Source organism: Ochotona princeps, chromosome 17 (genome assembly GCF_030435755.1).
Source record: "Ochotona princeps isolate mOchPri1 chromosome 17, mOchPri1.hap1, whole genome shotgun sequence".
NCBI classification, from domain to species: Eukaryota; Metazoa; Chordata; class Mammalia; order Lagomorpha; family Ochotonidae; genus Ochotona; species Ochotona princeps.
In genome coordinates, this window is record NC_080848.1 from 9,756,848 (window position 1) to 9,770,663 (window position 13,816).

Consider the following 13,816-nt stretch of genomic DNA (forward strand, 5'->3'; position numbering starts at 1 on the left):
ACTTACCTGCTTTGTTCTTCATCCACTAGCACACGTGCAGGGAGTGGCATTAATGTGAGCATGAGCCAAGACTGGCAGCAATGCTGGCCTTCCTTGTGCAGTCCTTTAATCCATTTGAACTGCTGTCACAAAACGCTGTAGACTTGGGTAATCTATGCAGAATACAAATTTCTTTTCCCACAGTTCTGGAGGCTGGGTAATCCAAGGACCTTCTTGTTGCATCCTGCAGAGAGGAAAGCTATCTCTCTGCAGGAATAATGAAGGGTAAAGAGACAAGAGAGGGCCCAACTTGCCCATTCATAATGGCATCATTTGGATTAAAATTTGGCAAGCCTCTGATGACCCAGTCACTTTCCAGAGGACCTAACACCACTGCCATGGTCACCAAGTTTATCAGGAGGTTTGGGAGAGCATACATTCAAATTCTACTGTATAGTAGACTTTTCCAGTGGTTCTGAAGGCAGATTGTTGCTATTCACCAAAGAAAAACAGAGTAGTAGAGGCACTCTGGCCATTATATATGTGTATACGTCTAAGTTTTCCTGATTATACCATCCACAGTAACCTCTTGGGGGATTACTTACTAATTTTCATAAATTTTTCCATTGATTAATCTTCAGGATTAGTTATCAAAGCCATGGTGAGCTTAAAAAATATTTCCTATGGAAATAATTTTGCTAGATTTGTGGGGACTCCCTAGCTGGTGAGCAACATCTATTGCAACGAAATGGAAGAAAGTTTAAATTGTTTCCCAACAGATTTTTTCCCGCTGTAGATTAGGTTCATGTCATAATGAATTTCTTAGGTTCAGAATTCTAAGACGGCGTCCATGTGCTAATTTATAGGCATTCATTCTTTTTGCGTTAGCTCCACAAAGTGTAAGGTTTATATACATCTGTTTGCAAGTTGATGCGTGTGACTGTGTGGAGACTGGATGATGCAGTGTGCTTTAACTGTTGCTTGCTGGTCTACCTGCTGGCAGACGGTCTTCCCAACTCCAGATTTCCTCCTCAGGCTTTGCATTTAGGTCTGCTTGGAGCCTGTCAGTGCTGTGATCTCCTGGCTGCATCATCCATGAGTCCAATCCATACCAAATGTTGCTGATTTACGAATGAAATTCTGTCTCTAAGAATCTCTGCAGTGAAATTAGATTGACTTCTAACAGTGCCGAATTCTGTTTGGAAAATAAACCTTGTATATTCAGTCTAGATTGTTCTAATTTTAAATTTCTTTTCTTTCCACCAGTTTGCTGTTTTGTGGTTCACAAGAGGTGCCATGAATTTGTTACTTTTTCTTGTCCGGGTGCGGATAAGGGACCTGACACTGATGTAAGTATGGGTGGAATTCATTAAATGAAGTTAATGTGAGTTTCTACGTGAATTTCTGAGCTTCAGGTTTTTTTTTTTTATGCCTGTACAACTGTTGTTTTGGCACACTATTAATGGAAGACTTCTCAATTAGGCTCATGTAACTTGGCTGGTGGTAGTGAACAGATTTATAATCCCTTTGAGCCCAGATTATTTCTTGGGCAGTTCTTGGAGAACTGCTAGTTTGTACTTTTCCATTCAGAGCAGCCACAGTGACTGGATACACTGTATTTATTGTAACAGCTATGTTGACTGATTTTACAGTGAATATAAAATCCTAAGTGGCCTATCACTTGCTTTGGGCCAACATACGAAGGCATGGAATTCTTACGGCCTTATCGTTATATGTTATAGATGCCACTGTTGATTGAAATAACTTGGCATCTGTTTCACTGAACAAGGGTCTCGGGAGCCGCCCACCTCATGTATTTGTGCCCTGATTCCTCCTGTCTCTTTTGCACATCTTTATATTATTGTATCTCTTGCTGACTGGAAACTGGGATCAGCAATGGAGAGCAAGCATTGGGAATCATGGGACTCACCAGTGACTAAAATCTCCTGAGTGGAAACAAACATGGGCTGTTATGGGAAAAAGTTGTATTTTATCAACAACAAACATTTGTGGTGTGGGCCTGTAAGACTAAACATTCCTATTCTGAATGGTTTTTACCAGATCTATGTAGTCATTCCTCCTTCAATTACATACTTAAGCAATTCCTACTTCTCACCCTTGTTCCCATCAGAAAATTTTGATGTAGAGGTGGCTTTCTCAGTACAGGTCATGGATAGTCTCACTGTCTCAGAAGGTGTCTTCACGGTGCACATTGATAAATTCAGGTTTGTCTTGTTACACCTATTATGAAGGAACTTATTTTTCTCAGTACATTGAGATGTGCTATGTCTTCGTTAAGAAGCTAGAAGTAGTGTGGGTTGGGTCCCCTGAGCTGTGGGCCACCAAGGTTTCACCAAGGCTGCAGAGTGCACCTCTGATCTCATCTTGTGTTACATTTTTATGGAACAGGAAGTCCACGTTCGTGAAGGTTGATTGACTTGTCTCCTGCCAACACAGCCAGTGTCACTGTCTTCACCCCTCCAATTTCCAAACTTTCCTTCTTTCTGGAATAGTGTCTGCAGTTTGGACATTTTAGAGATTAAAAAAAAAAAGATGAGTGGTAGAATGCAGACTTACCTGAAAAGCTGTGCTGACATTGTCCTAAAGCATCAATTGGTGGTCCTCTTCTTCCTGTTTCCCATCTTGTCCTTCCTCATTTCTTTCCCTGTTTTCTCCCGTTCTGCTCAATCAAGAAAATGAAGAGGAGTGGGGGATGGACTAGAGGAGTGTGGTTAGTTTATCTGGCCTGTTTCACGTCTTTCTTCCTCTTCTCACTTGTTCATTCTTTCAGTTGCATACTTGTCATTGAGAATCTTGAATGTGCCACACTCTCCCAGGCAGTGGGGCAAAAATCAACACAGAGATCTGCTCCTTGTTCTCAAGGATATTCTTCTGTGGGAAGAAAGCAGGCATTATGAAGTCACTCAGTGAAACAGGATACAAGTGCACTAGCAGGTTTACCTATGAGCCCATCATAGGTGATCAGGGAAGGCTTCCCTTAGGAACTTGTTTTTAAACTGAGTTTCAATGGTATGTAGCACACAAGCAGACAAAAGGTGTGTGTGTGTGTGTGTGTGTGTGTGTGTGTGTGTGTGTGTGCATGCTAGATCATTAGGTCATAAGGGGCCCCGAAAAAGGCTGTTTTAGACAAAGGAAAGAGCAAATGAGAAAGCCAAGATATGGACAGGTCAGCCTGTGACAGAAACTGAGGCAAGTGGGCTTTGGTTATTTGACTTAAAATTTTGAACATAAGTTTAGAAGCAGTGAGGTCTCAGGGAGAGATTTGAAACCAGATATGATGTGATCCCATTTGCATCTTATTAAGATTGCTCAGGTTCCTTTTTAGGGAATATGCTGGGTTTATAATGGGCATGGTGTCCTGATGGAGATGGAGAAGTACCCAAGGTTGCAGGACCTGCACACAACAGGATGACAGAAGCTTGGAAAAAGATGAGGCAAAGCAAACAGACAAAGTGAACTCGATCAAGATATATCTGGGAGCCATCTGTGCAGTTCTTGATCCTTGTGGGCTCAGAGACATGGAAATGTTAAGAATGTTTCCTAGGTTTCTGGCCCAAATGCATAAACAGTTGGAGGTCCTTGAAGGCTTTGTAGATTTTGGAGGACAGTGTATATCTAGGAGAGTGGGTTGGGGGCAGATGTGGAGCTTTGCTTTAGATATGTTCAGTTGGAGAAATCTGATGCTCAGAAGGCATTTGTTGGTAAACTCAGTTATGGAGGTCAATGTGGAATACATCCTGGAGATTTTTAAGATTCCTATTTGTTTTCAAGCATTGCAGATGAATGATTTTTTCATGGGAGAAGGAATAGAATGAAAAGAAAGAGACAGGTCCCAAGACAGGGCTCTCAGGATGTAAGAAGGTCAAGGCAGAACACAAGGTGGGGACCATTCTGATTTGACAGTTTTCTAAGGGGGCTGAAGGCCAACTCTCTCTTCAGATCTGCACATTTGTAATGGTCTCTCTGCAGATTTTTGCTGCTCATGAATAAGTAACGTGCAGTCTGTGCAGTACAGGCATGTTTCCGTGGGGAAGTCTTGGGTCTGCCATAGATCTTCAGTCCCTTACATGCTCAGGATTTTTTTTTCCTCTTGGGTGATCAGAACATGGAACACTCATAGAGCCTGGGGCCTAGCAAAAGAGTTTTGGCGAAGATCCGTTGGGCATGGAACGCAATGAGAGGTGCACCTGTGACCTGATGTTCAGCGGCTTTGCTCACTTTCTATTGTATTGGCCTGGCTCTGGATGCTGAACCATGCATATCTAATATCTTTGAAAGTGAAACTGAGACGGGATTTTTTTTCCCCAAAATGAGATAGAAAGAACAACATGAGAGTGAAAAGGTACGGATACTTTGAGCCCCGCTCATCTGATTCATGAAGCCTTGGATGTTCTCAGCAGGAATTTTGCCCTTTGCCCTTTGGAGCAGAGCAATTTATGCTTCAGGCTTCCTGTAATCAGGAGATGGGGTGTGTCCTGTCCCTGGGTGCTGGAGCCTTCACTCACTGTGTGCAGCTGCAGGTGAATCCCAGGTCGTCACATGAGGGCCACATGGGTCTGCACAGGGGAGGCAGCTGCAAAGAGCAAAGGCATCTGGAGAGGAAGCAGAGCTGAGATGGGAAGACTGTCTTGTTCTAGCATTTTATGAATAAGTTAAAGATTTATCCAGATTCACCTTTCTTACGTTGAAGAGAGGCATAAATACCGAGGCACCATCCCGTGCTATATTCTGAGTATCTAAGTGAGTTTGTGGTTGACTTTTTCAAGAGAAATTTTTCATCAAGGAAAAAAAAGTGAGGGCTCAGTGACATGTTGGGTCTTGCTGCCAGAAGAATATGTAAATATCTTGTATTAGATATTGTTATCCAGGAGTGGTGGAGGACATGAGAAAGACCAGTTAAGAAAAGGGGAAGAATCAGGAAAATTAAATAAAATTCAAGAGAAAAAAAGAAAACTTTCCCCGAGCATTTTTTTGCTCCTGAAAAATTTGGACTTTTAGAGAAAAATCTATACCTGTGTGGCCTAATAGCTGCCTCATTTAGCTTGCCAGACTCCATGACACTCACGGATTGGGAGTGGAGGGAGGGAATTGAAGTTACAAACCTTGTGGAACCCGCAAATATTGTGCCCACTCTACCATCTAAAAGATGAAAGGAGAGCGAAAGTACTGAAGAAGCAAATTGCAGGCCCCGATGATTGCAGCCATATGGAAGAGTGACGAGAGTTCTTTAGAACAGTGTTGACATCCTTCAACACTGCAGGAGTAGGCACAGTTGAAACTGAGCATGAATTCAGGGGAGCTGTGGAGGAGGAGGAAGGGCATTTGTGATCAGTGGAAGGTTCCTGTGAAGTTGCTCACACCTGTGTCCCATCTCATAGCCTCAGGCGTTCCCTGCCAGTGCATGAAGAGACAAAAGCCTGGCATTTCCTCAACTTGCAGGGCAGCTCCATACACTCTGAGGGCACAGAGAGAATGAGAGGGATTTGAAAGAACTTGACATGAGGAGTGAGCTCAGCCATGGAGGCTGCATGTCTCTGGAGCTGGAAAGCTCAGACCCTGTACTGTGTGCCTCACATGACAGGCAGGGTACTCTTCCAGCTCGGGAGCTGGGAAGGCCCTGTCAGCGTAGAATTTGTTCCCAGGTGTTCAGCCAGAGTACGGCCCAGGGCTCTCCGCAGGACTCCTCCCCTGCAATCATGATCTGACAAGACTATCTATGGCACAAGTGGTCCTTGTTTAGAAATAGCTTTCTTCTCTCCCCTACTAAATTGCTGTCAGACTCAGACATGAGGAGGTCCAAGAGGGACTAAGACCTTGTCTGACTTTTGGCATCCGAGGCACTGCATGTGACTGCTCTGCAGATGGAGCTGCACCTGCTGGTGCTTTTTCACCACAGATCGCTTGCCCTGATAGATTCATTTTCCCTATCCTGGGAATGATGTGGGTGCAGGGTGACCAGGACAGGCTCTGGGGGACTCTGTGGGACTGGCTCAGCTCCAGATGGCTTCCTCTCAGTTCTTGAAGTTCCAGGTCAATCACCTTGTTGTTCATTAGCCCGGAACTCCTCGCCACTGGGGGAACCATCTCCACTCCAATTCTGTCTCTTCTCAGGCCTTCCACTGCACATGCATGTTTGTAACAACTTTCACACATGTATGTGTGTGAGCATGTGTGTGTAGCGCACACACAGCCCTCTGCTTTCACTCTTCCTGTTTTCTCTGTGTGCCCGATGTACAAAAAGGCTACCAAGTGACACTTCCAGAAAATCACACAAATGTTGATCCTGATGTTCATGCCGACCATTGACCCCTAACCTTTTTCTTTTCTTCACTTTTATCATATCTTGTTCTTTCTTTCCCTTCTCTTTCCTTCTTCCTTTATTTCTTTTTCCTTCCTTATTTTGAGATTTAGTTGTTTATTTGAAGGAGCTACAGAAAGACAAAGAGAGAGCTGCTGGTTCACTTCTCTGATGGCCTCAACATCTGGGGCCAGGTAAGAGCAAAGCCAGGAACCAGAAGCTTCTTTTCCCACGTGGGTTACAGGGGACCCAAAATGTGGGCTGTCCTCTGCTGCTTTTCCCAGGCCGTTGCCATGGAGCTGAATTGTTACCAGTCGAGCAGCTGGGATTTGAACCTGTGTGTTGGCAGGTTGACATTGCAAGTAGTGGCTTTACCTGATGGGTCACAATGCCACATGCTCCTGACTGCAGCCCCCAACACGCACTCTTTGCATATCATCTTTGGGACACTTTTTCCTTGCACAGTGTATGTGGACATTGGAGAGGTCAAGAGTGGGAGTGGAGTCAGCAGTTCAAAGACTTCGAGGCTCCAGCAGAAATATACTTCCCTTGTGTTTGTGTGGAGCTGCTGTTTTTCTTTTCCTTGTGCATTTCCAGCAGTGGCCCTGGCCTGGCTAGGGGACACTGTTCACACAGTAGTTTGGTCCTGTTACTCATGAACTATGCAGTCGAGAATGCAAGTATTATCCTGGCTTGTTGTACATCACCTGGTAGACAACCAGCCTGCATATAGGTGACATCACCCCTTCACTAATACTTCTAGTATGTTTAAACAAGAGGACACCAAATGAAGAACTTGAATAGCATGTTAAAAGGGAAGGAGTAAGCTTGTATTGTGGCATAATGCGTAACGCTGGTGCCTGTGATGGCAGCATCCCATATGGGTACCAGTCCATGTCCTGGCTGATCTACTTCTGATCCAACTGTATTTATTGCTTGAGAAAGGCACTGGAAGATGACCTAAATGTTAGGGCTACTGCTATCCACTTGGGAGAACTGGATAGGGCTCCTGGCTTCTGGGTTCATCCTAGCCCAGCCCCCATGGTTGCAGCAATTTGGGCAGCGAACCACTGGATGTAACATCTCTCTCTCTTTAACTCTTTCAGAGGAACTTGGTGCATTAACTTCAGACATTGAGAGTGCAATGTGGTCTTGGCACAAATCCTTGCACACTTCCGCGATAATCCCTGGAAAGCTATACTCTGGAGGGCTGGGCATCCAGAGCCAAGATCACCTTCTTGCCTCCAGAGTTCTCCTGTTCTCTGGTCCCTTTTGATAGAAACTCACCAAATAAAGTTTTTAAGTGCTACTGTATTGTTGGAAATTCAACATTTCACAGTTGATCTTAGCCGGAAGGCTAAGAAACAATTGAAATTCAGTATTTCAAAGATAGGCTTCCGACAAAAATCATCTAAATAAATAAGTGAATCATCTGTTTTCTTCAGGTATACTTTCACTTTTACTGTGAAAATAAAGTGATTATCTGAACAAAATCAGCTCGACTGCCCTAAAGAAACATTTTTATGCTCCTGAACTGACACAGTGAAGTGAAATTTGTCTAAGGTGCAGGTGCTAAACATTTCATTTGACATGCATCACAGTGTAATGATAGGAGTTCTGACTCGGGAATTGGGATTCCCTCCCTGCTAGACCTTGGTTTTCCTACTTACAAATATGGAGGCTGAACTTAGGGATCTTTGAGCTTGTTCTCAGCCGGGTTCCATTCATTCCCTCCATGATTAAATGTTTATGAAAGAAGTGACTGCACTCCAGACCCAGGAATGACCAACCAAAGGTGAGGAGTCATGTGTGCCCCTGTTGCCCTGAGACAACCCAGGGTAACTGCTGCACATGGAACAAGGAGGTGTTGCCCTGCTGACCAGAGGCAAGTGGGAAGCCCTCTAGGCCGCGAATGAGGAAAGGCTCCTTGGCAATGGTCATCTTTTAGGATCTATTGTGATCTTTGTTAAAATTCTTTTATGAACCCTAAGTGAATCTGTGTTTCCACGTGTCTCATGCTCACTGCCTGGAGTTGCATCTTGTGCTCAACGCAGTGTGGCAGCACACCTGCACCCACCACACACGTTTACAAGAGGACCAGTAATAAGAACGCGAGCAGGAAGAGCCACTCTGTAATGCCCCCTCTATGAGCCTCAGAGGAAGCTTTCGCCCACTTGGGGAACCTCCTCCACCCCCACCAACAGGTGCCCTGCCTCACGTGCTGTGATGCCAGAGGAAACCTCAAAAAGTTATTTCAGGGGAAACATACCCAACCAAAAAACCCTCCAGGGCTAATTCTGCTCTCCCGTGGGTGGGTTATTTTATGCACTAGCTTCACAGTAACAGAAGTGTTTCCTGCAGGGGAAGGGACTCCTGCTGCATTTGTGCCAAATTAATTTAGCTCAGAATTAAAATTAGCCTCGAAGATGCGGCTCCTCATCCACAGTTCTGATGTGCAGAACAGCGAGCCTGAAAGTCCATTCTCTGCACCCCTTGTTGCCCCACTGTCCAGCCACTAAGCAGAAAGGCACCTTGGAATTGATTATGCGTCCTGCACTTGGTTAGGTCTGTAGTCAGGACAAGTGCAGTGCTTGTATTTGCACCAGTTCCCAGACAGAGGTGTTCAAGGGAGTCACTTCAGGGGCTTTTCAACCTACCCTGAAGGCTTCGGCTTCCACTGCTGCAACGTGGGATCTCTGCTTTTGCAAAGCCATGGACGACCAGTAGTACATTCCTTCCAAAATCTCCACTCTGAGCAAATTGTCAGCTGTTGAAGGTGTGGTGAAAGCATTTGTGGAAGCAGCCGAAAGCCAGTGGAATCAGTCAAAATGAGAGACCCTTTAAAGTATGTATGCAGGATGTGGTGCTGTTTGGGGGTCAAAAAGAAAACAAGACGATACCATAGGAAGAGGGCTTTCTTGGGAAATTCACCAACCATCCCCGACATCAGGTCCAAAACAATTACATGTTGAGCATGGAAGATGAGTTGATACTTAATATCTCAGGGGCAGTTCCAGTGAATACCTATGTTGATAAGGAATCTTGCGTTTCATGTATCTAGTGAATTTTTGGTGGCAAAGTCCTGTGTCTTGTCTCTTTGAAAGCTGAGTGTCTGCGGTTAGGATTGTGACACAGAGGGTTAAATGACTTCCCTCAATGGAGGCATCCCAGCTGCTCTGCTTCCCATTCAACTTCCTGCTAATGTGCCTGGGAAAACAGCAGAAGACGTCCAAGTGCTTGGACCCCTGCAACCAACGTGGGAGATGCAGACCAAATTCCAGGCTCCTGGCTTTACTCTGGCACAGCCTAAGCCATTTCGGTCATTTAGCAGGAGTGAACCAGCAGATAGAAAATCCATCTGCAGCTCTGACTTTCAAGTGAATAAATCTTAAAGAAAGAAGTCTAACTGCTGGGTGCATAGTCTGGAACAGAATGAATATTCAAAATGTACTTCCTGAGGGAAAGAGAATGAGTCAGTGATGATACAGTCACTCAATATGATCATCAGTGGTGTTCATTTAGTCTTGAATTAGTTGAATGTTGTCAGTGGCACCTGCACCTTTCCCTGCACTTCTGCAGAGCCAAGCAGTGCCTGTTGCATCAGCATTGTGATCTTCCCTTGGAGCAGATAGAGTGACACACCTGCGGGATTCCCTGGTGGCTGCAGCAGCCATTTTCAAGCAGTTGCCTTCTCAGTCTGGAGTTTTGTTTAACACATGGTGGGCCTAGATCATGACTGTTGACTGGGGTCAGCAATCATCGTGATAGATTTCTTGTTAATTTTTTTTTTCTGTCCTGTCCAAGTGGCTTAGTGATGTCAGGTCACAAGGGACAAGCAGCCAAATGATTTGGATGTGAGGACTGTCGGGAACAGTGTCTGGAATGGGAACCAGCCACCAGAGCTGCAGTCATTGGAAGCCCTGAGCTTGACAGTCCACTACACAAGCCATGCTGACTTCATGATGATGCCTGACAAATGCTTATGTCCAACATATTTCTTTGCATGTGGTTGTTATAAGTCATCATTGTTTATTGAGCATTTATTATGTGCCAGCTGGTATGGGATGCAAAGCTTTGAAAACATGGTGCTTGCCTTCAAACAGCTTATCTTTACTGGGCAAGTCATGCATGTGAGTAATCATTATTCATTCAAATTATTAACTCAGCAAATAATAATATACATACATGCACTAGGCACAGGCTGTTTCCATTGTGCAGAGGAGAGAATCAAGACCCAAGGCTGCTGAAGCAGCTTCATGGAGTCCAGTAGAAAAAGCTCTGGGCTTTCAATGGTCATGGGAGGGTCTCTCTGCTTCCAAATGTGTTATCTTCTCCTGGGTACCACTCGACTGATCAGCAGAGCCAATTTAGAGGGCTGATTTCCTATCTGCTTCTATGTGGAGTCTGGTGACAGTGAGAAATCCTAAAATGATAGGAGGAAGGGACCACTGTTGTGGCACTGCAGGTTAAGCCACTACTTCTGATGCCTGCATTCTCTATCAGAGTGCCTGGGATCAAGTCTTGCCTCTTCATTTGACTCAGTTTCTTTCTATTGCTCTTGGAGAGACAATAGGTGGTAATCAAAGTACTTGGGCCCCTGCCACCCTTGTGGGAGACCAGATGTGACTCCTGGATCCTGGGTTTGGCCTGGCCCAGTCCCAGCTATCAAAAGAAATTTGGGATGATACAGTCCAAGCTATTCACAATGAACAAATTCACACGGGAGACCATCAGTGTGTCTCAGAGAAGTCCAGCACTTGCAGGACTGATGGGACCAGGGCGGGAGCCGCAGTCATTCACAGACAGGTCTGGGTCCTCCTCGGCAGAGTGCAGGTGGGGACTTTTCAGGGCACTGCCAGCCCAGAGAGGGGCTTACACCTGAGGCTGGTTCCTGGATTTTAGTGAGTTGCTTTTTTTTTTCTTGCAAGCTAAACTGAGATCCCATTAAATTAGCTGGTACCTTTATCTTGGCCCTGTTTTGTGCTTCTGCTGCTTAGTAAATTTCCAGTAGAGACTCAGGAAGAGACTTGAACAGGGAAGCACATTGCCTTGGAGTCCAGCATTGTCACTGTAACATTTATTGATTCATAGTAGGATCAAAGACCAAACACAAATCTAGCCATCAAAGAACTGCTTCCTAGGAATTCTGTTTTGGCTTGGATAATGGTCAGAGAGATTGGGTCGATGTACAGGAGGAAGAACCCTGTCTACAGCTGTTTCTGTTGGGTTGCACCAGAAACTCTGAACAAACATCTCACACAGAGAGTCTGATATCAACCAGAGGAAAGATAGGTAGTGGGAAGGACAATTGCTAATTTATTATTTTGCTACTCATTCAGTGTTATCTGTTAGTTTTATAGTCTAACATATTCCAAAAACGTATATGCTTTGAGAATAATACACCAAGAAGAAAACCAGCGCAAAAAGCAGTATCATTGTCATTTGGTAACATTATCAGCAGGCCTTGGTAGTTCTGGCTGCATGAAGCCTCCCCAGCTGATACCCTTCATTAGAACAGGTGCCCAAGCTCCTTGTCCTGAGGCTCCCAGGTCAGACTTATGCATCCCCATCCTTATTTCCTCACTCTTCCCTGTTCCCTTGCATCCTCTTTTCTCTGCATGCTGTTGTCCTACCCCTTGTTGGAACACCAGACTTTCATCTCTGCACAACCTCCCAAGCCAGAGACCTCAGGATTGTCTTGCTGTATCTCCCATATCTAAAGAACTCCAGGTTCCGTGGGTTCCACCTCCAGATGCTTCTCTCTGTGTCGGCATGGCTACTGTCTTATTTAAAGCCCTTTCATGTTTTTTGGGTTGTTCTCATGGACCCAGAACTGTTGTTTAGGTCACCCTCTATGTGGCCCTCCCTGCCTCCCAGTTGTCCTTTAGTTATAAAAGAAAAAAGAATCTGATCATGAGACCCTCCTGCTAGTTTCCCAAGGACTTCGGCAGGATCACATGTGGTGGCATCATTGGCTGTGAGCTGTGATTTTTGTCCAGGGAGGCCTGGGTTCTGCCCGCATTGGTATCTCCAGGTGAGCACCACAGGTATTTTACATGGTGCTGACAGTTTTTCAAGATGGCAGAACCTGGCAAGCAGCCACTGACATTATGTCCTAATATCCATCTGGGCAAGCTCCGCATCATTAAGTATTAGAGGTTCTCAAAGAAACAGAACCATAGGGGGTGTGTGTGTGTGTGTGTGTGTGTGTGTGTGTGTGTGAGAGAGAGAGAGAGAGAGAGAGAGAGAGACAGACAGACAGACAGACATTGACTTATTTATTTATTGTATGGAACTGACACATGCAAAAACTCTGCTTCAGATTTAAGTCAAAAGGCAGGAGAAACCTCTCCACTTTGCAGGAGGCTCAGCTTTTGGTTCTATTCATGCCTTCAACCAACTAAGTGAAGACTCCCATATTCAGAAGAGCCACCTCATTTACTCAGCTTCCAGGTGTGAATCCAAAAATGTGCCCCTGATAACAATGTTTGACTGTCTGATCACCCTATGCTCTGGTCAAACTGACATGTAGTTACCCACCTTGGAGAAAAAATATGCACCAGGGTGTGGATTCTAGGAAGGGTGAGTCTCTGGAGCCTTCCTATTGCCAGTTTCCCTCAGGAGAACTTAATTTGGTTTTAGTATAATACTTTCTTTCCCTTAAATCTTACTCATCGCTATATTCCCAATGCCTGTTGTGATCTCTGACTCATCACAAGGGATTCTGAATGTTGACCAAACGAATGGAAAAGGAGGCTTTTGATCTCACATAGCATTAAAAGAACTGCCTTCATTTGCGAGTACAATGTTTCTGGAGATTCAAACTTGAAACCAAGCTTTTTCTTGATGCTATGTTTTCATCTTTAGGAAAATGAATTTCCCCTAAAGTTTTTGTTCTCACATTGAGATACTTTTCAGTGCTTTAGATTTAATTCTCCCAAAATTATGTATGATGTCCACAGAACTGTGCTTACTAACTGTGTGACCAGAATTTTTCAACTTGGTGGATCTTTTCTCTTTTGTGAAATATCAGTGTGAAAAACAAAGACTTTTAAAGACAATCCTGTTTTGTCAACTGAATATTTTGGATGGTTATTCCTTGGAGCAATTGCTAATTGTATCATTAAACTGGAGAGATTTGTAACCAATCACAATTCAGGCAGAAACAATAGACATGAGGTTGAGGGTTTTTGTTTTCTTTCCCATTTGACCGTGACTTTAGGGATGCACACTTCTCCTGTGCTGGTCTTTGCCAGGATAGATGAAGATAGTTCAAAACATTCATGGGAGAGTAGAATTAAAAGATGGATTTATTTGCCACAAAGGAAATTAGACTTCATGCTCCTGATAAGTCATTAAAAGGCATTTCATAAAAAAATTGTAAGTATTGGGCCCCGTACAATGGCTCAATGGCTAAATTCTCACCTTACAAGTGTCAGGATCCCATATGAGTGCCAGTTTGTGTCCTAGCTGCTCTGCTTCACATCCAGCTCCCTGTTTGTAACCTGGGAAAGCAGT

General features: G+C 44.5%; 1 protein-coding gene across 1 annotated transcript in view; it reads left to right on the forward strand.

The window, feature by feature from the left end:
- PRKCA (protein kinase C alpha) overlaps positions 1–13,816 on the forward strand; it is a 378,435-nt gene that overhangs the window by 163,323 nt on the left and 201,296 nt on the right. The window contains exon 3 of the mRNA XM_004592966.2: positions 1,246–1,328. Within this exon, the coding sequence (XP_004593023.1) occupies positions 1,246–1,328 (83 nt within the window). The remainder of the gene's footprint in view (positions 1–1,245; positions 1,329–13,816) is intronic.